The sequence below is a fragment of the Callorhinus ursinus genome, unplaced genomic scaffold (genome assembly GCF_003265705.2).
Source record: "Callorhinus ursinus isolate GAN/ISIS: 27379988/994484 unplaced genomic scaffold, GSC_fseal_2.0 scaffold18, whole genome shotgun sequence".
In the NCBI taxonomy this organism is placed as follows: Eukaryota; Metazoa; Chordata; class Mammalia; order Carnivora; family Otariidae; genus Callorhinus; species Callorhinus ursinus.
Window position 1 is genome coordinate 21,375,109 of NW_027397080.1, and position 25,932 is coordinate 21,401,040.

The following is a 25,932-nucleotide window of genomic DNA, read 5'->3' on the forward strand; positions in this document are numbered from 1 at the left end:
AGACAAGAAAGGATTTAGAAGAGTACAGAAATATTACATGGTTGATAAAGCAGTGGCAGGTTTGAGAGGACTGACTGCAATTTTGGAAGACGTTCTACTGTGGGTAACATACTATCAAACAGCATCCCATTCTACAGAGAAATCATTCATGAAAGGAAGAGCCGATCAGTGTGGCAAACTTCACTGTTGTCTTATTTTAAGAAATTACCCCAGCCACCCCAGCCTTCAGCACCCACCACCCTGATCAGTGGACAGCCATCAACATCGAGGCAAGACCCTCCACCAGCGAAAGATTATGACTTGCTGAAAGCTCAGGTAATGGTTAGCATTTTCCAGCAATAAAGTAATAAAGTACCTTTTTTTAAAGTTGGCTCCATGCCCAGAGTGGAGCCCAACACAGGGCTTGAACTCAAGACCCTGAGATCAACATCTGAGCTCAGATCAAGAGTCAGATGCTTAAGGGCACCTGGGTGGCTCGGCCGTTAAGCTTCTGCCTTCGGCTCAGGCCCTGATCCCAGGGTCCTACGGATTGAGCCCCGTATCGAGCCCTGCATCGAGCCCCGCATCGGGCCCCCTGCTCGGCAGGAAGCCTGCTTCTCCCTCTGCCACTCCCCCTGCTTGTGTTCCCTCTCTCGCTGGCCTCTCTCTGTGTCAAATAAGTAAAGTCTTAAAAAAAAAAAAAAAGAGTCAGGTGCTTAACCAACTGAACCACTCAGGCACCCCCAAAGTATCTTTTTTTAAATTTACTTTCTTAAAAAAAGATTTGATTTATTTATCTGAGAGAGAGTGAGCAAGCGCAAGCTGGGGAGGAGCAGAGGGAGAGGGACAAGCAGACTCTGCGCTGAGCCTGGAGCCCGATGTGGGCTCGACACAGGATTCAATCTCACGACCTGAGGTCACGACCTGACCCGAAATCAAGAGTCGGTGGCTTAACCGACTAAACCACCCAGGAGCCCACCCCAAAAGTATCTTTTAATTAAAGTACAACCATTGTTTTTTTTTAGATATAATGCTATTGCACACTTAATAGACTACAGTATAGTGTAAACTTAACTTTTATATGTACTAGGAAACGAACACATTCATTTGACTCGCTTTATTGTGGTATTCATTTCATTGTGGTGGTTTGGAACCAAACCTGCAATGTCTCCAAGGTATGCGTGTCTGAAGAATATACAGACCCTCAGGAAGCTTCACAAACTGAGCACATCCCCGTACCCAGCCCCTTGGTCCTGAAACCACCTTTCCAGCACCAAGAAGTGCCCCTGGTTCCCCCTTGCCAGTTATTCCCTCCCCAAAGGTAATAGTAGCCTGACCTCCCAACAGCATAGATTCATTTTGCTTATTCTTGAACTTTATATAAATGGAACAATGCTTAATATTTTCCAGTGGTTTGTAGTTTACAAGGGACCTGCATGTACATTAAGTTGGTAAGTCTTCACATAAGTATGGGGAGGGGAGGCAGGAATGACAAATCCCATTTTACAGAGGAGAAAACTGAGGGAAGGGAATCCGTCACAATCACACTGCTGGCAAGGGGAGACAGGATAAGTGGGTTCCGTTTTTGCATCTCCCTGGATCTCAGAATGTCTTTCCAGGCATTAGGCTACAATTCCCAGGAAGACGCTTGGTCAGGAATCTGAAGCTAGCCCCGGACTGGGCAGCTGATGGTGTGTTACCCAACCTCCAGGAGGGAGAGAGTGTCTGGGACAGAGAAGGTCTGGTCACCTTTAGGGCAGGGCCCAACCCCCCCCCCCCCGCTTCCTGTCTGCTGCACTCAACGTGCTTTGTGAATTTTGACAAGTGACCCTCCTCCGTATGTCCTTCCCTCCACATTAAAGAATTCAGAGTGCTATTGAATGGAAGGGGGGAGATTTATTTCCACAGAGCCCCCCGCCGCCTCTAGGTAGCCACACACACTGCCCAGGAAGGGACGGTCCCCATTGGAACCTGGCACTATGTGCCTAGATCTCCTCTCTCCTGTGTGCCCACAGTGATGTGAGCCAGCTCCGGAGCAGGGGCTGCTGTGAGCGGTTCCTACACTCCCTCCTCTCTTCCAGAATCCACCTGTCCCCTGCCAGTTCAACTCCCTTGTTCTCAATCCCATGGCCGATAGGCAAGATTCCCCCCCCCCATTCCTTCTTGCCCTATGAAGGCTTATACCTCCTTCAAAAAGCCCAGACTTCATCTCCACCCGGAGGGCTTTGTCTCTCCTGAAAATACACTCATCATGCCTCTTACACATTGGTTTCTCTCTCTGGACACAACACAAATATAAGTGATCACAAAGTCACACAAATGAAACACTTTCACAGCACACACAAGGTTTTCACCTCTCTTTCTCAAAAACTAGGCTACATCCACAGTGTCCCAAATCACAGCCATGCCCCCTTATGTGTGCTCACCAACACAAGCACCCGCAACATCACAACACCACAGGGATTTGGTCTCTGTTTGCAACAGGGATACAAAGTCTCTTTCCACCACAGGGCCATGCATGTGCAACAGGCCCATAACGCACAGGTCACACATCATACAAATACACAGACACACACCCTTGCACCTTCTTCCTCCTCCACTCTCTTACACAGCACCCAGCAGAGACAGTTTCTACCCTGGACACAGAAAACTCACGGGCACGGAGAGCCGTCGGTCCTTCCCTCTGCTTCCCTCTCACCGCCTTCTCTTGCCCCTCTCTCTTACACACACATCGACACACACACATACACACGCACACACGGAAGCTCCAAGTAACAAACCCCAAATATAGTCACTCTCTGTCCTTCCGTCACAAATAAACACTCAGGCACGCGGGTTCCATCCCTCCCCCTCTTATTCTGTCCTCCTCCCCACACTCCTCCCCTCCAGCGCGCGCGCGCACACGCACACACACGCGCACACACACACACACACACACACACACACACACACACCACAAAAACACACGCGCAGCTGCAGCGCCCTGGGTCACACTCCCGAGCAGGCGCCAGGCAGGAGACAAAGGTCGCCGAGGCTCCCGGCGCCGCGCACCAGACGCAGCTGAGCCGCTCCTCGGGCTCCGCCTGCCCCCGAAGCCGGGTTCGGCGAGGTCCCCACTCCGCACCCCGCAGACCGGGGCCCCGCCCGCTCCCGCTGCGCGGTCCGCACGCACCCGCGCTCCCTGCCCGGCGCGCCAGGGGTTAAGGAGGTGAAGGGGGCGGGGCCGAGGCCGGGTTCGGGGCGTGATTGGCTGCGCGGCCCGGCCCCCGCGCCCCGGCATTGGCCGCTCGGCGGGCCCGCCTTCCCAGGACCAGGCGCCGGAGCCGCGCTCGCCCGCGGGGAGCCGAGCGCGCGGCCGGGGCCAGCAAGCCGCGCCGTACCTAGAGCGCGGCTGGGAGCCGAGAGCCGGGATCGGGCCCGGGGAGCGGCGCGGTGCGGGAGCGGCGCGGTGCGGGAGCGGAGCGCGCGAGCTATGGTGAGTGCCGCCGCGCCCGGCCCCGTCTCTACGGCCCCGGCGGCCGCGCCGCGGTGGGACTCGGCCGGGCTCGCGGGGGGCTGGGCGCGGGTTGCGGCTCTCGCTCGGAAGGCGTGGAGTCGGGGGGCGCGCGGGCCAGGCTCGGCTGGCCGGGCGGCGCCGCCGCGGTTCCGTCGGAGGCCGCCGCGCCCAGCTTGGATCTGGGCAGCTGGCCCCGGCCGAGTTTGGAGGACTCGGGGTGGCCGATTCGGTTCGGGGACAGTTGGTGCAATTCTAGTCTGGGGCGTTCGGAAGTCCGAGCAGGGAGTGGAGACCCCTGGCATCCGGGCTGGGTCCGATGCTGGGGTCGGGCACAATTTCCGAGCGGCTGGATCCAGTTGGACCTGAATGTCCCGGGATGCCGAGGTCGGTCTGGGGCTGAGGCTGGGCTTGGGGCGTCGGGGGTGGCCGAGCCTAGCTCATTTTTGAGGGTTCCGTAGAGGTCGAGGCGCTCGGGGATTGCCTATCCCACTATGGCCCGAGGGAATGGAGAGTGGAGGCAGCTAGGTTGGCGGCTGTCAGAGACCAGGGAACACTTGGGGTCCCTGCTTTCAGTGATCCGCTCTCCTCAGCATCTCCCAGTAATGGGTCCTCAGAGGAGGGGGTTGCTGAGGGGGTTGGTCAGCAACACCAGGGAGAAGGGATTTGGCAAGGGGATTTCATGGGGGTGTCTGGAGCCCCAGGAAAGAAACCCTTTTGGTTGAGGCTGGGCTTGTTGGGGCTGTTTTAGGGCGAGGTGTGTTCTCTGAAGGAAAGCTTGGACCTTTCAATAATCTCTCTAGGGCTTGATGATCACTTCTGCATCATGGGGGTGGAAGCCACCTACTTCTCTTTGCTTTCCCCTGGACAGGCCCTTCTGATTCTCTCTCCTAGTCCTGTTCTGTGTCCTGTGAATTGAGTACAAGTCACCAGGTAGTGCCTGAGATGGGCATGTGCCAGTGATGATGGCTGCTTGTCCCAGGGATACAGCCACCTCCATTTCTCTGTGATGATGCTGTCAAGCCGGAAAGGGACCAGGCGGGGGCAAGATGGGACCCCTGTAGGTGTGAAGAGCCCCCCAGTGATGCCCCAGGACCAACCTCTGCTCTGCCCAGAACCGGAGTCCCCTTCTAACATCCCTTTTCCCTCCTCTCTCCTTTCCCCACCAACATCTGCCTCCCCCTCTGCCATTTGCCTGTCCAGAGTAAGTAATAATGAAATTGTGTCTTGGACCCAGCCTACCTCCTTGGTCAGGAATCTCTCCCCTGGAATGCTCTACCCGGGACAGTTCTGGTGGCAGGGAGCTCACACCCTGTGGCCTGGTCCTTGATTTAAGGTCTCCGCATACAAGTAATAAAAGGGGGTGAGACGTTGAGGTCATATCATTCACTATGCCTTCAAACCCACCCTGACCTAAGTTACTCAGAAAGAGAACTTTTTCCTCCTTAGAAACCACCAAAGCAGGAGAGAGGGCACCTTGCCTTGGAGATACTTTTCAGAGTCTTACAACCTGAGAAACCTTCCAGGCTTTAGTATCAAACAGATTCAGGTTCAAAGCCTGGCTCTCCCACTTTCCCGCAGGGACTTGGATCAAGTTGAACGCTCACCTCTGACCATCAGTTTCCTCATCTGTGAGAAGAGATGGAAGGTCTTGCTTGCAGGGTTGGTGTGGCAATTTGGTGAGATAACCCAGTGAGAGTGTTTGCTCCAATGCAGCTTTATTTCCTTTCTTTACATACTGAAGCTCAAATTGGGAAGTTTTGTGTGAATCTAACCTATTTGCTAGTTGGGAAGAAGAATTACAGGTTATCATGAAGGGAGAAGAAGGGGACAGTGATACTTAGAAAACCATTCCTTTGTTCATCATCCAATGAAGATTTTTTTTTAAAGATTTTATTTATTTATTTATTTGAGAGAGAGAGAATGAGAGAGATAGACAGCATGAGAGGGAAGAGGGTCAGAGGGAGAAGCAGACTCCCCGCCGAGCAGGGAGCCCGACGTGGGACTCGATCCCGGGACTCCAGGATCATGACCTGAGCCGAAGGCAGTCGCCCAACCAACTGAGCCACCCAGGCGCCCCATCCAATGAAGATTTATTGAACACTTACTATATACCCTATGCTAAGGACGAAAAACTGTCATCAACACAGTGTTAGGGGAGCTTCTGCCAGTTCATAAATGTCTGTAAGGATCCTCAGGCCAGATGGCATATCTTTGGAAGAGGCAGAAATATCATGGCGAGGAGTTCCTCCTGGCTGGAGAGATGAGAGAAAGCTTCACTGAGCAGGTGGCATCTGAATTGGAAAGAACTTCCAGGGAGGGGAACCTCTGTGAACAGAGGACCAGGGGCAGGAGAACAATGAGGAACACTCTTGGGGCTTGCCTGGCGCCTGGACATGAGAGAGCCAGAGAAGAGGAGAGAAAGTGGCCAAGGGACATGGCTGGGGCCAGATGGCCGAACGCTTGGGCTAAGGAGTTGGAGCGCCACTGGGGATTATTGACCCACCATGTGTGTGGGGTGTGGGGGTGTGGAGGCTGATGTCAGGCCTCCCTGTCATTTTGGTTTCCCCTAAACACTAGTCCCTGTGCTCATTCCTGAGGTGGGGGTGATTCTGGGCTGCTAAGGAGTTTATTCCTTGGATCTCCTTTTCCGTGGGTTTTAAACAAATCCCGCGTTCCATCCCCTCCAGCGTGGCCAAGTTTCCCCTGGCCCCCAGGTTCCTAACAGGGCTCCTTTGGAGAGGGGGTGGGCTATTTCCTTTTGTCCTGGCTGAGTGTCCCCTGATGGTCCCCAGCTCCCCACCCAGGGCTCTAACTCTTTGGTGGGGAGTCAGTGCAGTTCTTAAAGGCCTCAACTGGACCCCCCAGCCCAGGCTTGGGATGAAGGTTCTGAGAAGGCTTTTTATATCTCCTGTCTTCAGTTGTCCTCATACCACGCAGCAACAGGCACAGAGAGGTGAAGGAGATTGCCCAGGGTCACACAACAAGATGGGGTCAGAGCAGGCACAAGCCTCTGGTATGTTTAGAGGGTCACCAGGCAGACAGGTTGGGGGAGAGGAGGCCCAACCCAATGTTCCCTGTCTGCCGATGTGGCGGCTTGAGAGTGTTCCTCCACATTCCAGCCGAGGGGCTGAGCTTAAAGCCATGGCTGAGGGTTGGGAATCATCTTTACTTAAGTGGCTGAGTTGAGGACAGGGTCCACTGCCTGGGTTTGAACGCCAGATGTACCACGCCAGGTATACCACTGGCTTGCTGTGTGACCTCGGGTCAACTCTTCCCCCTCTGTGCACCTCCTTTCCTACCAAGTGGGGCAGATTTGCTTCCTTGGCAGGATATCATGAGGGTATAATCTAGGATACAATGTAGAAATGCTTAAGAACTTGAGGGAAGGTATTACTCTTTGAAGATGGGAGGCCAGCCACATGCCCCCTGCACCTGTCCGCTTGGGCTCGCTCCGGCTTCCCAGAGCCCGGCAGTACCCTTCCCTCTGTGGGTCAGCATCTACGCTGGTACCTGAGTCACTCAGCTTTCCTGACATTGCGAAGATTTTTGGTAAGCAGTTGTGTCGTTAATTTTTGTTAACGACGAAGTAGATTGTTTCCTAGACAGAATTGGAAAGACCAGGCCCCATTGGGGAGCAGCAAGATTTGAGTAGTCAGAGGACTGCCTCCAAGGTGGGTTCAGCAGAAAGTTTCAAGCATTGGCCACGACATAACCCGTTTGGCTAAAGTCCACACTTTGATGTCTACTGTGAGGGAGGAGCCTTTGGCAAAGATTTACGACTTTTTGTATTTCCACTCCATTTTTTTCTTTTTCGTCAGCTAGGTAAGCACCCCAGCCACAGTCAGAGTGCTGCGTTCATTCGTTCATTCAGCAAACAGGCCTGCCTGGCACGGTACCAGGTGTCAGGGCTGCCATCCGCGTGAGCGATAGATCTCTCTTTCCACAGTCTGGCGGACCGGCGGATAAGGAGCAGGAAATTAGCAGTGCAATTGCGGTTGCCAAGGAGACATGCGGGGTGCTGGAGAACAGATAGGGGAACCTCACCTGGAGATCAGACAAGGCTCCCTGAGGACATGGCATTAAAGCTGTGGTCTCAAGAAGGCATGGTCTAAAGGATGAATGAGTTCCAGGCGGAGGGAGCAGTAGGTGAGAGTTGGGACCAAACATGGTGCTTTCAGGAATTATGGTGTCTGGGGGCTGAGAAGATGATGCATGGGCGGTAGCCCGGGCAGGTGCATGCAGGGAGGGGCTTGTTAAAGATTTGGGGCCTCGATCCTAAGGACAGTGGGGAGCCACTCTGGAGTTTAGAGTACGGGGAGTGATGTGGTCAGAGTTGTGTTTTGAGACGGTCAGCAGGCTGCTTCAGGGTAGGAGGGGTGAGGCCGGAAGCTGGAAAACCAGTTAGGAAGCAGGTGGAGTAGTCCTAGGAGGGCCACTGGTGGTCTAGATACTAGTTACTGTCCCCTCTACCTCACCCCATACCCCCAACATGTTGCCCAGAATAGGCAGTGAAGAGAGGGGAGGCTGTGGCCCCGGAGGTCGCACAAAGCCCCTTTCCCTGTGGACATTGACCATCCTCCCCACGTCCTTTCATACAAACAACCAGTGGGGCTCCTGGCCTCAAGGAACTTTGGTCTAATGAGAAGGACGAAATTTCCAAACAGCTCTAAACCCGGGTAGAAGATGATAGTGCCAATCTGGGGACACAGTTCCAGAGTCACCCTGGCCATGAGTATGTATCAGGGAAGGCTTCCCAGAAGAGGTGGTGTTTGTGCTTCCTATGGCAACAGTTAGTGGGATGGTATGTTTCCTAGGTGCCACGTTTTAGAGAAATGAAAGTAAGGAGATACTCTTCTGTCTTTAAGGAATTATAGTCTGGGGGTGGGGGTGAAGTTTAATGAATGACCAACGCTGATATAACTCCACAGTCAGTGAGTGGCACTGGGGGTCTAGGGCCTCGGAGTTCTGCCCTTTCCCCAGGGATCCCCAAGGGCAGAGGTGGCAAAAAGATCCACAGGCCTGTCTTGGCTCACTGACAAGCCTTGGAACAGCTCCCTCCTCCCCACAGAGCCCTTGAGGTGGGGGGGGGCGTTTCTTGGGGGAGATGTCAACAGAGGAACAAATTTCTGGAGAACATTCAGGAAATTAGCTGAGGGAGGATCTAACTTCAGGGCTCCGAGACAGAGAGGAGGCCCTGGCTGCTAGAACTTAAAACTGTAGAGTGCTTGCGTTCTAACCATCTGATTCAACTTCCCCATTTCATAGGTGGGAAGACCGAGGGGCAAAATGAGGACCTACCATGTGCCTGGCACTTAAATGTAAACCTCTCTGACCTTCACTGGAACCCCAGGAAGTAGATTTATCCCAGGCACAGAGCTATGGAAGCTGACACTCAGAGATCACTTAGGGAACTAGGGACTGAAACCAGGCAGCAGCCTCCTGATTCCTCAAGATTCTGGCTTTGGTTCCAAGCTGCCACCCACTTCAGCAGGAACTCTGCCTTCCGAGGAAAGGCCCCTGGGGACAGGGATGGGACTGCTGGGTAGCAGCCAGAGGCTTTGGGAGATGGTTGGGGCCAGACATTGACCAGGCTGAAATGTTGTTATTTATCTTTCACCTTTGCACAGCCCTTGACAGTTACCCAGGCCCTTTCCTCCCCATTCACCGACTGTTCTTGGGTCCCACTGCCAGTCTGTGGCAGGGCTAGGACTGAAACGCAGGCCTGTGACTCCCAGTTCAGTTGCCATCTCCCAGGCTCCTGGCCTTACCCTGTGGGCCGCGGCAGCCCCCTGCCTGAAGATGTGCCAGGCTTCCTGCCCACTGGCCCCAGGGAGCATGAGGAGCAGCCCCTGGCCCATGAGCCTCCTCCCCCATGCTCCTCCCCACAAGCTCCATTTCCTCCTTGGCGGGGACAGGCCGGGTGTGAGGCAGCCCTGAGGAGTAGGGTTACAGTGTAAACACCACCATGTCAATATTTACCTCTGCCTGGAACCAGGCCTCCCTGCGTCCCACACGCTGCCCATCCAGGTGCATGTGGCCTGCTCCGGGGCTCTGGTCACTGAAAGCCAGGCCAAGGGTAAAAATGTAGCTTCCCGGCCAAGCCCTGCCACAAACTTTTCATGTGGCTCCGAGCAAGAGACTCTCTCTTCCTGGGCCTTAGTTCTCCCGTCTGTAGCGCCATGTGGCTGGAACGGACCTACTCAGGGGGGCTTTCGGCCATAACGGGCGGGATTACATGCATGATGCTCTGGTTCCGAGCACAGGCCCAAAGCGGGGCAGACCTGGGTTTGAATCCCCGTGCCACCACTTCCTCACTGTGAGGCTGTGGGAAGTCACCTAACCCCTCTGAGCTTCTGGTTCTTCCTGTGTAAAATGAGATCCTAACTCTACCTACTTTGGGGGGACACTGGTGAGGATCCATGAAACAAGCTCTAGCTCTTGGCACAGGATAAGAACTGAGTAAGCAGTGGTGATGGTGGTGGTGGTTGTTATTCCAAACCAACATTTTATGATTCTCAGAGTCCAGACGCTGGGTTACGTCACCTGGGAGCTGGAGCCAAGGGTGGGGTTTCTAACCTCAAGCCCTCCCGGCCCTCTGGGGCCACAGGCTGGGTCAGGGGGAGCCCAGGAGTAGAGAAAGCCCCTTGGTCAACAACCCCCCTCGCCCCCAACACACAGCTGCCCGGCCTCTGGGGCTCCTTGTCATCGGGCGGAAGGCCAGGGCTGCACTGACCTCAGAGATCTGTGTCAGTGAGGGGGTGAGGGAGGGGGCGGAAGGCGGAGGAAGAACTCATTTCCTAAGCAGCTCGTTCACAGAAGTCCAGTCCACACTCACTGTTCCCTTCAGCCCCGGAGAGGAGGCGGCCACGTGGGGACCAGCGACCTCACGGTGTGGGGCGGAGAGAACAGGGAGGTGGGGACCGCTCCCTTCCTTTTTGCTGTGTCCCTTTGGATGCCCCGCGTCACCTCTCTGAGTTTCATTTTCCTCACTCTGACGTGGAGATATTGGGGCCTCTGCTGTGCAGTGGTTGGAAGTGTTACCCGAAGAAGCCGGCTCAATCCCGACACAGCGGGGCTCCGTCGATATCAGCTTCTCTTATGATCATGGTCATGAGAACCATTTGCCAGTCCTGTTCTGTGGGGCTGTGTGCTTCCTAAGGGCAAGATTGGGCATTTTTAAAGTCGTGGTGTAATTTCCTTAAGTAAGATGCACACGTCTTGTGCAGTTGTTTTTACAAACTTATACACCTGCATAACTGCCACCTAAGAGCAAAATACAGAACATTTCCACCTCCCCAGAAAGTTCTCAGGTGCCCTCTTCCATCACTGTCTGCGACAGGTGGCTGCTGATCTGCTTTCTGTCACCCCAATTTCACCTGGTTTTGAACTTTATCTGCACAAATTCATAATATGTACTCTTGGGTCTGGTTTCCTTCAGCTCCAGTCAACAGTGACCGGTTTTCCATTTGCCTGTGTCGTTGCACGTTCCAGAATGTGCTCCTTTGCAGGCTGCCTGGCGGCCCTCTGGGCAGATGCACACATATGGACGACGTTCCTGTCTGGGCAGCTGTGACATTCCTGTGTGTCTCTCGGTGGACCTACACATTCATTTCTCCCCAGGGGGTGGGTACTGGGAGGGGGCCTGCTGGGTCTGAGGGTCTGTGTGTCTTTCATTCTCGGAGAAACTACCGGGTGGTTCTCCAGGGATGTGTCCATTTTCCCAGGGTATTGTTCACCTCTGCCGACAGGCCCAAGGTCTAGCCTTGAGTAGACTCTTGATGAATCTTTTCTGAAAGAAGGAAGGAATTTGAGACCTTTCTTTGTCTTAATGCTTCAGATCCACTCTGCTGGCCCTGCCCCTGCCCTCGGGGCCTGGCAGCTCTGGGAGGCACTCTTCCTAGAACCTGGGCTCTGGGTCTTACTTCTCATTTCTCATCACAAGGAGGGGTTCCTGGGTGTGGAGACCCTAGGCCACGAGGCTTGACCAGTCTGTGTGACCTTAGGTAAAGCCCTTCCTTGTCTTGTCCTCAGTTTCCCCTTCTACACAACATTGGGTGGATTGAAGGTTACCCCAGCTCCCCAGTGTCTGATGGGCTCCCCTCATTTGGGAGGCATTCGCTCATGCTTCTTCCCCTCCAGGGTTGTGCCTGCCCCACTGGTGAGCCCCGGCAGTATCTCTGAGGAAGGACCATTGAGGAAGTGGGACAGGCCCTTCATTCTTGGTACCCTTGCTAAGAGCCCCACTGTGAATCAGTCCTCTCTGGGTGAGAGCCCCCCAAAGTAGGCCCCCGGCAGTGAGAGTGTCACCCATGGAGGCTTTGCAGAAATGGCCTGGGTCATCAGGCAGACCTGGGTCTCATTCCTGCTACTTCCTGGCTGTGTGACCTTGGGCAAGTCAGTCTACCTCTGTGAACTCTGGCATCCTCACCTGCCAAGTTGTAAGGACAAAATGAGGTCCCACCTCACTGTAGGGACCAAAGTGGATGGGGCAGCAAAATCCCTGCCCTTAAGGAGATGTATTGTAGGAGAGGGACTACACAGGCAACCCAGCCAACCAGAAGGATCACTTCAGAGAAAGGAAAGAAAACAGTGATGTGGTGGAGAGTTAGCTGAGAGGTGGGGAGGGAGCTACTCAAATGGGTGGGCAAGGAAGGAGGTGACATCAAGCCGAGTCCTGAGGATGAGGAGGGGGCAGCTGGGCAAAGATGTGGGAGCGGAGAGTTCTGAGCAGAGGAACAGCAAGTGCAAAGAGCCTGAGAACAGGGATGTGGGGTTTGGCATGTTTTGGGCGGCCAGAAGGCTGATGTGGCTTGGCGGAGGGAGCAAGAAGAACAGGGGTAGGAAAGCAGGGGTGGACATGGAGGGGCCAGGTCATACAGGGCCTTGTCAGCCGTGGGGACAGGGGTTGGGAGCGATGGGAAGTGTTCTGAGAGTGATGGGAAGCCGCTGCAGGGCCCCGAGCGAGGGGGATGACTGGTTTAGGTTTTGGCAAGGCTCTGGCTGCTGGGCGGAGGATGACCTGCAGGGGGCAGGAGTGAGGCAGGGAGGCTGGCATCAGGTAAAAGGGGAGCAGGATCTTAGTATTTTTCACCTGTTTTGAGGGGGAGGCTTGTCTCACTCCAGGATCAGGGATTTTAGCAGCTACTTCAGAGGATGGGAGAGAGGGAGACAGGGCATCCCAGAAGCCACAAGACATTCTGGCCACAGAGCGAGGTGGGCGAAAATTGCCGTTGGGGCCCAGCAAAGGCTTTTGTCCTAAAACCTCCACTTGAACTTGACCTTCCAGAGTGAGCTTGGGATGCCCACAGACTGACCACATTCTAACCACCCCAGGCCACGGGGACCCAGAGAAATGGGCCAGAAGGGCACGGAGCCAAAGCCTGCCTCCCCCACTTCTGTACACCCTGCTGAGAAGTGAGGGCAGAGGAAGTGGCGGCTGTGAGGGGTTGCCCGGCCCCTCTGCCCTCTGGGCTCCTGCTTCCACGGCCCAGCCCGAGGGAGTCTTGTGGCTTTGCGGTTCTGGGCGTCCTGGCTGGTTTGGGTCACGAGGCAGCCGGAAGAAGGCAATGCTTCATATTTTTCTGCGGGTGTGGAGTGGGTGGCTCTCTGGCCTCCTGCTGGGCTTCCCAGAGTGGTGGGCGGGGGGAGGGCAAGGGGGCATGGCGGTTCTCAGAGTCACAGAAGGTCAAAGTGGGAGTGCGACCCAGACGTCATCTAGACCGGCCTCGGGTGTAAGAGAAAAGCTCAGACGGGGAAGGAGATTTGCCTGAGGCCACATGGGGAGTTAGAAGCAGGACTTAGACGCTGGTCTCTTGGACTCCTAATGTAGTGTTCTTTCTGGTTAAGATGTGGGTTTCAGAGCCAGACAGACCTGGGTTCTCATCCCAGCTAGGCGACCTTGGACCAGTGACTCTCTCTGAGCCTTAGTTTTCGCCACTGCGGAATGGGATAATAGTAACATTTTTCTCATGGTGGTATTATGAAGAATGGTTGAAATGATTCATGTAAAGCTGTAAAGCTCGTAGGATGGTGCACATAGTAGGTCCTCAGTAATGGGAGGTGTTATTGACATTATTACTGTTATGGTTCTGTCATTTTAAGCCTTGTGACGCGCTGGAAAGAATGTCTGGGGGCTAGCCTTGACTTGTGCTGATTTCTAGTTCTGGTGAATGCACCGAAGCAGGGGAGATGAGGAAATTGCCTTCGTCAGCCCACCCTATGGCCGCTTATTTTACTTCCCCATATAGTTGGGAGACCCTTTAATAAGGTCCTTAATTGCCAGCATCACCACCCCAACACACACACACACGCACGTGAGTGCACGCACGCACGCCTCAGGTAGGCTGGAGCTGTTGTGTCAGCCTCCAGCCTGAGTAAGGGGCAGACAGACAGTAAATGCAGGCCTAGGATGGAATGCTGCTTGGCTCCCATCTTCTGCATCAGGTCCCTACACTCACTGATTCCCGTTTGTATGGTGTGGCCTGAGGCTTAAGAGCAGGGGCTGTGCGATTGACTTGAACTTGAACCCAGGATCCACCACTTAGGTATTGTAAAGGACCTTTTAGCAGGGAAGTTTTCCTGTCTGAGCCTTGGGCTTCCTATCTGTGAAGTGGGGGTAACAGCCACCTCCCTGGGTGATCACTAAAATGAAATGAGAGCTGATATGATTGGAGCATGCGGGGAGCGTATTCAGTGCTCGACTCAGAGAGGTGGGCGTCACTGATAAGGACATCAGGCCCTACCCCTCTTTCCGCAGCTGTTCTTAGAAATCTTCTTGACCAACTCCCGCCCATCTGTCAGGCATTGCCATAGCTGCCTTCACTTCCTAGCCCAGACTGCTTTCTGTCAGGGCACGAGTCGCTTTGGGTGAGACTTCCCACCCTGTCACGTCTCCCTGCGTGAACACAGATCAAGAGCTGGAGCTCCGGGACCAGCCTGCGTAGGTTTGAATCCCAGCTCTGCCATTTGCCCAAGCAACCTCAAGCAAAGTCCTTAATTCCTCGTCTTTGCCTCTACCTGAGGAAAATGGGAATAATAATAGTACCAAACTCATAGAGTTGTTTAAACAGGAAACATAGTTCTTGTAAAGTGTAGGATCCGTACCTACCATACGGGAAGTGCCTAGTATGTGTGAGCTGATTTTATTTCTAGATGGAGTTCTAGGAGAGCCCCTGCCTTTTACTCTATATTCCCAGCTCCTGGTGGGCTCGGGAGGGATTTGGGGTTCTCTAGGGATGTGCGCTATGGGCAATGGGGAGTTGCCTTACCAATGAAAGGGGCCTCCCCGGAAGGACTGTGCTCGGAGCCTCGGTCAAGGACTCGGGTTACATTGCGAGCTTGTTTATTTGGCAGACATTCCCCGCAACTCTGCTCTGTGTCAGCCTGTGCTGGGAGAACGTGCAGGCAGAGATGTTCTGAGCTAGCCCACAGTCCATGGTGAGCCCAGGAAACGCGGCTGTGCTGTGGTTAGAACACGATCTGCACAGCGCTGGGCACACTGCTTCAGAGAAGGCTTTCTGGGGCCACTGACTCCTGGTGATTCCTTGGGGGGAAATGATATATTAACTTCTGCCCACATTAGGGTTTTCTTCAATAATCTGTTTGTTCTTTCCTGCCAGCAGCGTTTCCCAGGCTTAGCTATTATGTGATAACGGTGCTCAGCATAGTGCTGAATGTTTTATGTTATAAATTCACTTTGTCCTCACATCAACCCTATGAGGTATTTATTATTATTATCCCTATTTTACAGGGGGGAGACTGAGGCACAGAGAGACAATGTATCTCTCTCAGTCAGTAAGCGGCAGAGGAAGATGTGAACCCCAGACCGTTTGGTCCCAGAGCCCAGGTTCTTAACCATCATGCTGGAGTTGCTTCATCTAGAACTGATTTTTCCCCACCAGTCCTTAGGACTGGGCAGTCTCACGGGCTCTGAGCACCTCACCTTCCATGGGAGTCCTTGGAGCCAGCATAGGTGGAGAGATGAATGTTAGGTCTTTCTCTACAACCTTCCTTACACATCAGCTCTGGGATGAGCAGGTTCAGACCTTCAGGAGAGAGGGAACTGGAAGCTAAAATCCTAGAGAATCAAGGGTCTGTATCGGGGAGAGGAACAGGGAGTAGAGTGGGAGGCATTTAGTGGGGGAAAGGAAGGGAACCAGAAGGCTGAGAAAGTTGGCGTTCAAACTGAATCAACATTTAGCTGAGTGCATCTTCTGTGCCAGATATGAGGGTGCCCTCCAGGAACTCCCAGGCCTGTGGGAAAGATAGACAAGTCAACACGTAAATTCCTGAATAGTATTTGAGTGTGTGGGCAGGAGCCTTTGAGGGCCCAGAGAAATGGATGACTAAGTTGGCCCGGGGAGATGATACTTGAGTTGGGTCTTTTTTTTTTTTAAGATTTATTTATTTATTTGAGAGAGAGCCTGAGCGAGAGAGGCAGAGGGGGAGGGAGAGAGACTCAAGCTCTGCACTGAGCATGGAGCTTGACATGGGGCTCGGTCTCACGACCCTGAGATCAGGACCTGAGCTGAAATCAAGTCAGACGCTCCACCGATTGCACCACCCAGGCACCCGGTTTGGTTGGGTCTTGAAGGATGAGTAGGAGTTGGCCAGCCAGGTGGAGCCAGGGTAGCAGAACCAGAATTTAAACCCGAACAGTCTGTCTTCAGAGTCTGTGTTCTCACCCAGCGGGGCATGCGTGGCTCCACTGCCCTGCAAAGCCTGACCTTGGGAGATGTGGCCCTTCCGGTCCCAGGTCTCTCCGGGTGGGCCCTGGACAACAATCCCGTCATTTCCCGTATAACCCCTGCTTCTGCTCCTCGCAAACCTGGCTGACTGCGCCTTCTGCAAGGGCCCCAGGTGGTTGACCAGCCTCTCAGGGAGGGTCTCTCCGCCTTCTCTAGATGGCCAGGAGTTGTGGTGTGTGAGGACACATACATTCCACTCCCAAGCCCTTGTGGTGGCAGGGGAGTCTCGGGGAGACAGTGAAACACTTCCTGTTGGGTTTTTCACCACCCCCGCTTCCTCCCACCTAGCACCTGAAGTGTACTTTGCATAAGGCACTTCCTCAGATTATCCCAACAACCCTGGCAGGTGGAGTTGTTTATCACTATTGTAAAATTGAGGAAGGCGACTCAGAGAGGTCCAGCCACTTATCTGAGGTCCCACAGCTAAGCAAATGTGTAGAAGGACCAGAAATTATACTTTGATTTGTCTAATCCCAAGGCCTATGTTCATATGTTTTGTTTTGTTTTTCTTTCAAGATTTTATCTAAATTCAAGTTAGTTCACATATAGTATAATATCAGGGGTAGAATTTAGTGATTCATCAGTTGCGTAGAACACCCAGTGCTCATTCCATCACATGCCCTCCTTCATGCTCATCCCCCAGTTACCCATTCCCCCCACGCCTCCCCTCCAGCAGCCCTCAGTTTTGTTCCCTAGAGTTAAGAGTCTCTTATGGTTTGTCTCCCTCTCTGTCTTTATCTTATTTTTTTTTCCTTCCCTTCCCCTATGTTCATCTGTTTTGTTTCTTAAATTCCACAGATGAGTGAAATCATAGGGTATTTGTCTCTGACCCATGTTTTTAAGCCATTAGGAAACCTATCAGTTTATGATGGACCATGTGCCTTTCTGGTGACAGATACTCTGACCCCGTTCCAGATAACCTTTGGGCTTAGAGTCAGGGCCCCCGGGGCTTACAGGTTAGTGGTAACAGCAAGAAGATCGCGTTGGTTGCCATGCTTCTCAAACTTGAGTGTGCATGAAAATCATCAGAGATCCTGGTTGCAAATACAAATTTCATTGCCCTTGTTCCAGACTTTCTGATTCAGTAAGTTTGGAGGGGGTATAGTAACCTACATTTCTGACAAACTCCCTGATTCTGATGCTGGTGGGCCACACGTCACACTTTGGAAATCCTGATTTATTACGTATCCGCTCTGGGCTCAGCATTGCTCTCGGCATTTTATTTTGTCATTTCAGCCCTCAGAACGTTGCTTGGTAGCAGAAACTGAGGCAAAAGGAGGCAGGGAGTCCTGAAAGACATTTCTACCAGTCATAATGAAGACATTGGTGACCAATCTGTCGAAAGTATTAATTTAATCTTCAGATTAACTGGACCAGGGGGCACCTGCCTGGCTCGGTCGGTAGAACACGCAACTCTAGATCTCGGGGTTGTGAGTTTGAGCCCCACGTTGCGGGGGGAGATTATTTAAAAAGAAAATCTTTTTTAGAAAAGATTTTCTTTATTTATTTTGAGAGAGAGAAAGAGGGAGAGGATGAGTGTGAGGGTGGGAAGGGGCAGAGGGAGAGAAGTAGACTCCTGATGCGGGGCTCCATCTCACCGCTCTGAGATCATGAGCTGAGCTGAAATCAAGAGCCAGATGCTGGGCGCCTGGGTGGCTCAGCTGGTTGGGCGACTGCCTTCGGCTCAGGTCATGATCCTGGAGTTGGGATCAAGTCCCACATCGGGCTCCCTGCTCAGCGGGGAGTCTGCTTCTCCCTCTGACCCTCTTCCCTCTCATGCTTTCTGTCTCTCATTCTCTCTCTCTCAAATAAATAAATAAAATCTTAAAAAAAAAAAAAAGAGCCAGATGCTTAATTGACTGAGCCACCCAGGTGTCCCTAAAAATAAAATCTTAAAAATCTAAAAAAAAAAAAAAAAAAAAAAAAAAGGATCAGGAAACCGAGGCTCAGAGAAGTTAGGTGACTTGCCCAAAGCCAAACAGCTTGTAGTGGGAGAGCTGGGACCAGATATAACCCAGATCCCTCCGCTGCCAAGGCTGGTGTTCTTCCCAGTACCCCACACTGCCTCTTTTGTATGGTCTTGCACACAGATTCTTAGAGGCACAGAATCCGGATCCACTAACCAAGTAAATGTGGGAAGATTAGTGGTGACAATAGCTACCATTTATTGAGCACCCACTATGTGCAGGCACAGGATGGTGAACAGTGAGCACAGAGACATGGTCATAGGTAATCGCATGGATCTCTAATTATGAGCAGGATGCTGTGTGAGCTTCTATCGGAGAAGCCCATACCAAGCAGAGGCTCAGAGGAGACTAGGGTCAGGGAAGACATCTGTGAGGAAGAAACAGTTGAGAAGCGATCTGAAGGATGGGTTAAGTGTTATCCATCTAAAAAGATGGAGAGAAAGATTCTAGCCAAGGGAACAACATGTGCAAAGGCCCTGAGGTGGATGACCTATAGCATGTTCAGTGTAGCTGGAATAGAAAGCAAGGGCAAGAGTGACCCAAGGTGAGGCTGACGGGGAGCCAGGGGTGCTCCACAGGCTGTGTAAACCAGGTGAGAGATTTGGACCTCATCCCAAGGGCAGTGGAAAGCTCTGTGTGTGTGTGTGTGTATGTGTGTGTGTGTATGTGTTTTCAAATCAATAAATTTTAGACTTTATCTGCTTTATTTTCTTTTATACCAAAAGACCCCATTTAAGCTGGCAAAAGAAGAAAAGGCAAAAATTTATAACCAGCAGGGTGGAGGGTTCAGCAGGGCCTAGGAGGGGTGCCAGCAGGGAGGTGACAGGATCTGATGTTCCTTTTATTAAACTCACTCTGGCTGCTGACTGGAGATGGACTTGGGGGAGGGGGTGGTTCAGCCCAGGCTGGTGGTAGTGGCAAGGGAGAGGCAGAGACACTGAGGGTTAGAGTTGATGGTGATTGATTGGGGTGGGGCAGGGGATCTGGCCCAGTGCTTTGACAGGTGAGAACAGAGCCTACAGAGGTGTGTGAGCTGTGCTGGGTCAGGGTCACACAGCTCAGCATCAAAACTCACATCCCAGGGCCTTCCACAAAACTCTGACTCAGGCCCAGATTCCCGGCAGCCACGCTTGCAGAGTTCTTCCAGGCCTTCTGGTGTCTGGACCCCCTCCCCCAAAGACTGGTGGCTTCTAGGGAGGGGGATGCTTTATGCACACAGATTCTGTCTTTGAAACATCTGGGGGGGGGAGGGGCGGTATTCTGACCTCCAGATTCTTTCTCTGTGACCTCTGCACCGAGGCCCTCCCCAGGCTTTGAAGGAGTCCACAGAAGTTGGGCTGGGTGGGGGCTGGAAACACTGCACACAAACGGCCCCTCACTGGGTGGTGGGGGCGTTCCAAGGCTCTGAGGAGATGCCCTACTGTGGAGAGAAAGGAGCCATAAGAAAACCCGGGCCTACTTCATTGCCCAGTGGGGTTTCCCCAGAAGCAAGGAGATACCCCTTCCTCCAAACCTCTTGAAGCGGAAACTGCCGGCTACCATTTTAAGATTTCTGTTTTCTTCCCCCAGTTAACCTTGTCTGGCAAATAAGACCATGGAGATGTTCGATTAAGTGAATTTCTAGCTCTGCAGGCCTCTCCCCACCTCCCACCCTGGTCTAAACCATGCCCCTCCTGGGATCCAAGAAAGCTCTAATCCCCTGTCGTGAAACTCAGCCCCCATTTTCTTAGGATTTGGAATCTCTTTGGGGTTCAGGCTTCCTTTTTCTTACTAGGTTCTAGAGCCCACTCACCTCACTCTTCTCCCTGGGCATTGCCCCGGACCTTGGACCTGGGCCTGATCCCTCTCCAGGGACTGGCTCCCCTGCTCTCCTGGAGACCAGCCCTCCCTCCACCCCCACAGTCTCCTGGGGTTCGGTATCTCCACCAGCGACTGGGCCCTTCTCACTCTGATACACAGTAAGCACTCAAGAAATGTGCTCTCCTCCTCCTGACACCCCTGCCCCCGCCGGCCCAGCGCCCCCCACTTTGTGGCCCCCCCTTAGCTTCCCCCCTCCCCCGCATGGGTATTTTTGTTCAGGGAGAAGTGCGCTGTGTGGCAACCGAGCCTGGAAAGCATCTATTGTTGGCTCAGAACATCGGATGGAAGAAAGATGAGGGCGGAGAAGGGGCAGGAAAAACCTTCAGTGCTACTGGCTTGGCCCCCTGATCCTGCTGGGTCAGGGTGAGGCAAGTTTAGGACAAGTCTAAGAAAGTCCCCTTCCCACAGTAGGGAGCTCAGTTGTGGAAACCATGGCGCTGGTGTGAAATGGGCAGTAGGTTTGCAAATGAGGTAGGTTGGCGTACGAGCCACTAGCGGCCTCACGGAGAAGCCAGGAGCTCCTTGAGCCTCTGGCCGACATCAGGAGGCCAGTACCAGGACCCCTTTATAACTCTAACACCTGTTCTCAGGGTTCCCTGGCCTGTCTGCTCCATGGAGCAGGACCAAGGAACCACAGTTTAGTGAGTTTTTACTTTGAGCCAGGCCGTGGGGTGAGCAGCATGTGTGTTGACTCATTTCGTTAGCATTGACTCTCAAGAGATGGGCCTTATTGTGTCCCCATTTAACAGATGAGGAAGTTGAGGCTTGGTGAGCTACCAAGGCCACACTGCTTAGAAGCAGAAGAGCCAGTATTCTGGCTGACTCCAGAGCCAGAGTTTCTTGCAGGCTCCTATGAAGAGTCCCCTATCAGGGTGGAGGCTGGGTGTGCTTCTGGCCCAGAGGGGCCACTGGCAGGGACGAGAGAAGGCCAGCAACGGCGGATGAGCAGAAGGTTGCTCTGGAGCCCTGTCCAGGCGATCCTTCTGGAAGGGGGGCAGGTGGTACCCTTTGTGGAGGGCAGGCAGCTGGAAGCACCTTTGGAGCTGGGTGAAGAACGGGCACTATTCTGTTCTCAGGGCCCTCACGTTGTTACTTTCATTCTGACTTTTACTTCTCTCCCCTGGAGGGGAAGTCCTCGAGGGCAGGGACCCTGGCTGTCTCGGCACATTTGCAGTCAGCAGATGCCCAGTGAAGGATGAGCGGAGGAGGGCGTGACCTCACAGGGCCGAGATAAGGACGGGCTCGGGATGGGGGACAAACAATCCCGCGGCCAACTGATCGTTCGTATTGCCGCTGGGGACACATTTCTAAGTGTTTAATGCCAGAAAATGGAGAAGTAGAATTGAATACATAAAATAACACTTTGCGATCCGTTCCGACCCTCAGCTGTTGTAGGATATGCTTCTTTAAAGAACAAAACCCAGAACAAAAATGTAAGTGAGCATTTATGCTGGTGATCTCTGATCCATCCATTGAAGAGATTGCTTAATGGGAACCGTTTTTTCCTTCTTTGGTGATTTGTGAATTCGCTTGCTGTCCCCAGGTGGCGGTGAGTCAGCCATAAAGCTCGTTCAGGAAAGTCCAGAGGAATTTTCTTCTCCATCAAGTTCCATTTGAGCAATGCTGGGTGACACCCAGTGACACGCTCAAGGGTGGGTTGGGAGATCTACTAGCCATTTGTCTCTGCCATCTCTGTCTCCATTTGTCCCCTGCCCTCCTGGGGCCCAGAGCCACCTCAGCTAGAGCAGGCAGGCTGATCAGTGACCCTCGGGCTCCCCTAGACTGACTCAGCCCAGCCCTGGCCCTCTCTGGGGAAATATGAGTCATTTCTTCAACCCTGAAATGTTTCTTTATGTGGGAAGAAGGGGGAAAGTTCAGGGGTGGGGAGACCCCCCCTCTTGGTCTCCTCCAACCTTGTTTCTCAACTATGAAGAGTGCTCTAGCCGTGGTTGGAGGGGTCCCAGGACGATTGTTGGTGGGGCAGCTAGAGGCTGTTAAGTCAGTAAACCACATCCCTGGCAGCCATCAAGGTCACCCTAGACAGAACCATGCTGGGCTGAGCCGGTGGAGGGTCCCTCCCCTTGACCAACGCTGGTCCCCCTCCTCCTTCCTCTGCCCACCCAGCACCCTCGGCGGGGGGTGGGGGGGCGGGGGCGTGCTGGCCCCGTTCTACCCCTTAACCTCTTGAATCTGATCAAGTTAAGAAGGTGCATGGAGGGGAGGTGCAGCACCCCCCTACTGATGAGTTGGAAGGGCTTAGAAATCCGGCTTCAGCAAGGGAGTGAGCGGTTGTGGGCTTGATCAGTTACTGATGACTGCCGGGGCTCAAGGAGGGGCGGTGGGGGTGCTCCTAACCACCTTCCTCAGAGAGGAATAAAGGGCCTGCATCCAGTCCAATACCCTCCCCCAGAGCCCCCATTTTTTTTCTAGGTGACCTTAACTCAATTGTTTTACCTCTTTGAGGCTTGCTTTCTCATCTATAAAACAGGGCAAATAAATACCACCCACAGTTGTGAAAAACAAATGAGAAACCATCTGCAAAGCAACCTTGCTTCCTTGGAGTCCTTATTTAGGTGTCACCTTCCCAGCCACCCTGGTGACCAATGCCCGCCCTTCCCGTTTTCTGTCCACCTCCATCCCCCCACCACTTGATTTTTCTGTCACACTTACCACAGTCTAGCATACTCCCTGTTTTACGTATTTATTTTCCTCTGTCCCCTCCCACTGACATAGAAGGATTTGGGTCTGTCTTGGTCCCTGCTGGGTCTGCCTAGAACAGCGCTGGCGTGTGGTAGGCACATAAATATTTGTGAGAAGAATGAATGACTGTGAGTCCCTGGTACAGTGTCTACCCGGTTGTAGGGCCACAGAGCTTTTGGTCCCCCTGCCTCCGCCTTCTCTCCAAGTTAGCTTATCCACTCTTGAGGCTTCAGGCTTCATTTTTATTTATTTTATTATTATTTTTTAAAGTAACCTCTCTGCTCAATGTGGGGCTTACACTCATGACCCTGAGATCAAGAGTCACATGCTCTACTGACTGAGCCAGCCAGGAGCCCCCATGCTTAATTTTCATATTTGGGCATTTCATACCAGTACATGAGACTGCCCTGGGGAATATAGTGGGGTATTTTTATAGCAAAATCAAAAGGTATTATTTTGGAATAGAATGTAGAATTGGCATGAATTTTTATTTTATTTTACTTTACTTTACTTTATTTTTAAGTAGGCTCCATGCCCAGTGCAGAGCCCAATGCAGGGCCTGGACTCACGACCCTGAGATCAAGACCTGAGCTGAGAGTCAGACGCTTAACTGACTGAGCCACCCAGGCGTGCATTTTTAAGATGAAAAAACATGGGGCTTCGATGAAGGCTTTTATCTGTGTCCTCAGACCTCCCCGGGCACAGACTTGCTCTCTGGGAGCCTTTGGGAAAGTGTGAGGAGCCCTGGTTTTAGAAACGACCCCAGCCTTGGAACCCCTGTCAGGGATTTCAGCAAACACACACGATTTCCACTAGGGTACAGATCCAAGCGTCATCCCGCCCGGGGCTTACTCCTCTTCTTGATGCCCACCACCTGCTACCCCATTTCTTTTTCTTGCAAGAGTCAATCTGTGGGACCAGGAATCCTGCAACTTTTTTTTTTAAATAAGCATCTTCTTTTGTTGGAGTAATTTTCAGTGGGCAAACAAGCTGCAAAGATGATGAGAATTCTGGCATCCACCTTCATCCGGTGTCCCCTGATGGTAGCATGTATGTGACCATGGTGCCGTCAGCACTCAGGGGTCCACACTGCTACATTACCGTTAATGAAACCCCACACTCTGCTTGGATTTCAGCAGCTCTTGCGGCGAGGTCCCCATCCAGGGCACCATGTCACATTTTGTCCTCATGTCGCCCTAACTCCCTCTCGTCTGTGCCAGTTTCCCAGACTCTCCTTGTTTCTCACGACCTCGGCCGTTTTGAGGAAGACTGGGCAGGGGTTCGGTAGGGTTTGTGCCATGGCCTGAGGTGCCTTCCCATCTGGCCGCTGCATGTTGGGGTGGTCCCCAAGGCTGTCGCCTCTTCCTCTGCCCCAGACCCCGCCGGGCCTCCAGCGTTAGTGCTGCTCCCCTGGTGAGGGCCACCTCCTGCCTCCCAAACCTACACTCTGCCTGCCCTCCTGACCTCGGTCGGTGGCTCCGCTGAGCACAGTGGCCTCCGTGGAATTCGAGGTGGCGCCCAGATGTGTCCTTGACCAAGTTCTGTCAATATTCTGGCTCCCTTCCCCTTCCTCCCCCTCCTCGTCCTTGCTGGCCTCTGTCGGCCACCTTTGCCTGGATTAAGTCAAAGCATCCTTCCTGGCCTCCCTGCCTCCAGCATTGTCCTCCAACCTTTCCTCCTCACAGCCTCAGCCGTCTCTCTGAAACACATGGCGAGCCCCGTCACTATGCTGCTTCAAACCCTTCCGTTGCTCCCCATTACCCTGGGAGCAAGTCAGACTCCCTCAGAGGGTTTCTAGGGTGTTCCGGGCCTATTTCCTTGCCTGGTCCTTGCATATTTCTCCAGCCTCATCTCTGGCTGTCCCGGGTCTGTCCTCCCGGCTTCGGCTGGACAGACTACAGTTTCCCCGTGCAGCCAACTCTGCATTCCCACCTCCACCCCTTTGTGTATATGGTGCCCTCGGCTTCCCGTTTCCTGCCATCAGAATGTGAGTTCCATGGGTGTGGAGACCTTATCTGGCTTGTTCTCCACTGTCCCTGCAGTACTGTGGCAGCATCTGGCACATAGTGGGTACTTGGCAGATACCTGTGAATTGATGTGAGGAGAGCATGGGGGCAAGTTGCTCTTTACCAGATAACCTCAGACTAGTGTGAAATTGCAGTGGTGACTAATGCTAGGAAGTCCTGGTGCTATGCTTGTAATGGGAGGATTTGACCTGGTAAAGGTCAAGGGGAGGATTTGACCTAGTAAAGGTCAGAGGGGGTCTTAGATCACTCACTGTCATCTGAAGGAGAGGTGATGTTCACTGGCTGGGAGGGGAAGAACATTCCAGGCATACAGTGTGTGCAATGGCCCTGGGGCCTAAGGGAATAGGAAAGACTAAAGGAAAAGCAGAGCACCTGGGGCCTAGGGTAGGGAGAGTGCAGATGTTTTGAAATAAGGCTCGATAGGTTGGGAGGGCCAGAGCCTGAAGTGCTTGTAGTTTATCTTTATTTTTGGAGCAGTAGGGGGCCACTGGATGGAGTAGAGCGGGAGTGGAGAGAGAGAGAGAGAGAGAGGGACAGTGGGAGGTGGAGGGAGAAGACGGAGAGAGGAAGAATGGTGATTGTGTCCTTGTGTCCACACTGTGCAACTGTACAAGTCGTGTAGGCTGTCCGAGCTCATCTCCTGTCTGTGCAAGTGGGGGCAGAACCTCCTACTTTGCAGGGTTGTTCTGTGGATGAAGTGTGGTCAATGCAAAGCCCTTTACCCCGTCACGGTGCAGTTGCCACCTGATAGATATCAGGTTTCCAGCCCTTGCACACAAGCCACGAGAACCACTGACAGGTCCTGGTTCACAGCTCAACTGTCCCCTTGGCTCAGGGTCCTTCCTGGTGCTTCCCTTCTTCCCTCTTGTCTCAGCAGCCCACGGCTATTCCTGTTGGCCCCCACTGGCCTCTGCCCTGGAAGGAGGGCGGTGCCCGGTTGTCCCTCCCAAGCAAGACCCACCTCACACTCTGACCAGCAAGACACTGGGATCCCGATCCTGCAGGGACCAGCAAGCTTCAGGAAAGCCAGCCGGCCGGGGTGGAAGGGCTGTTCTGTAACTCTCGGATCTGCCCTGCCCCGCCCACCTGTTCCCTTGCTCTGCAGTAGCAATGGCCACCATCTCCCAAGTACCCTGCTCTAGAGGCTCCGTAATCAA

General features: G+C 53.3%; 1 protein-coding gene across 2 annotated transcripts in view; it reads left to right on the plus strand.

The window, feature by feature from the left end:
• The first annotated feature begins 3,076 nt into the window (after positions 1-3,076).
• Positions 3,077-25,932, plus strand: part of ECE1 (endothelin converting enzyme 1) — a 113,551-nt gene continuing 90,695 nt past the window's right edge. The window contains exon 1 of one of the 2 annotated variants that reach the window (XM_025855654.2): positions 3,077-3,454. In XM_025855654.2, coding sequence (XP_025711439.1) covers positions 3,452-3,454 — 3 coding nt within the window. In that variant the 5' untranslated portion in view covers positions 3,077-3,451. The remainder of the gene's footprint in view (positions 3,455-25,932) is intronic. The other variant, XM_073903238.1, reaches the window with a different exon arrangement.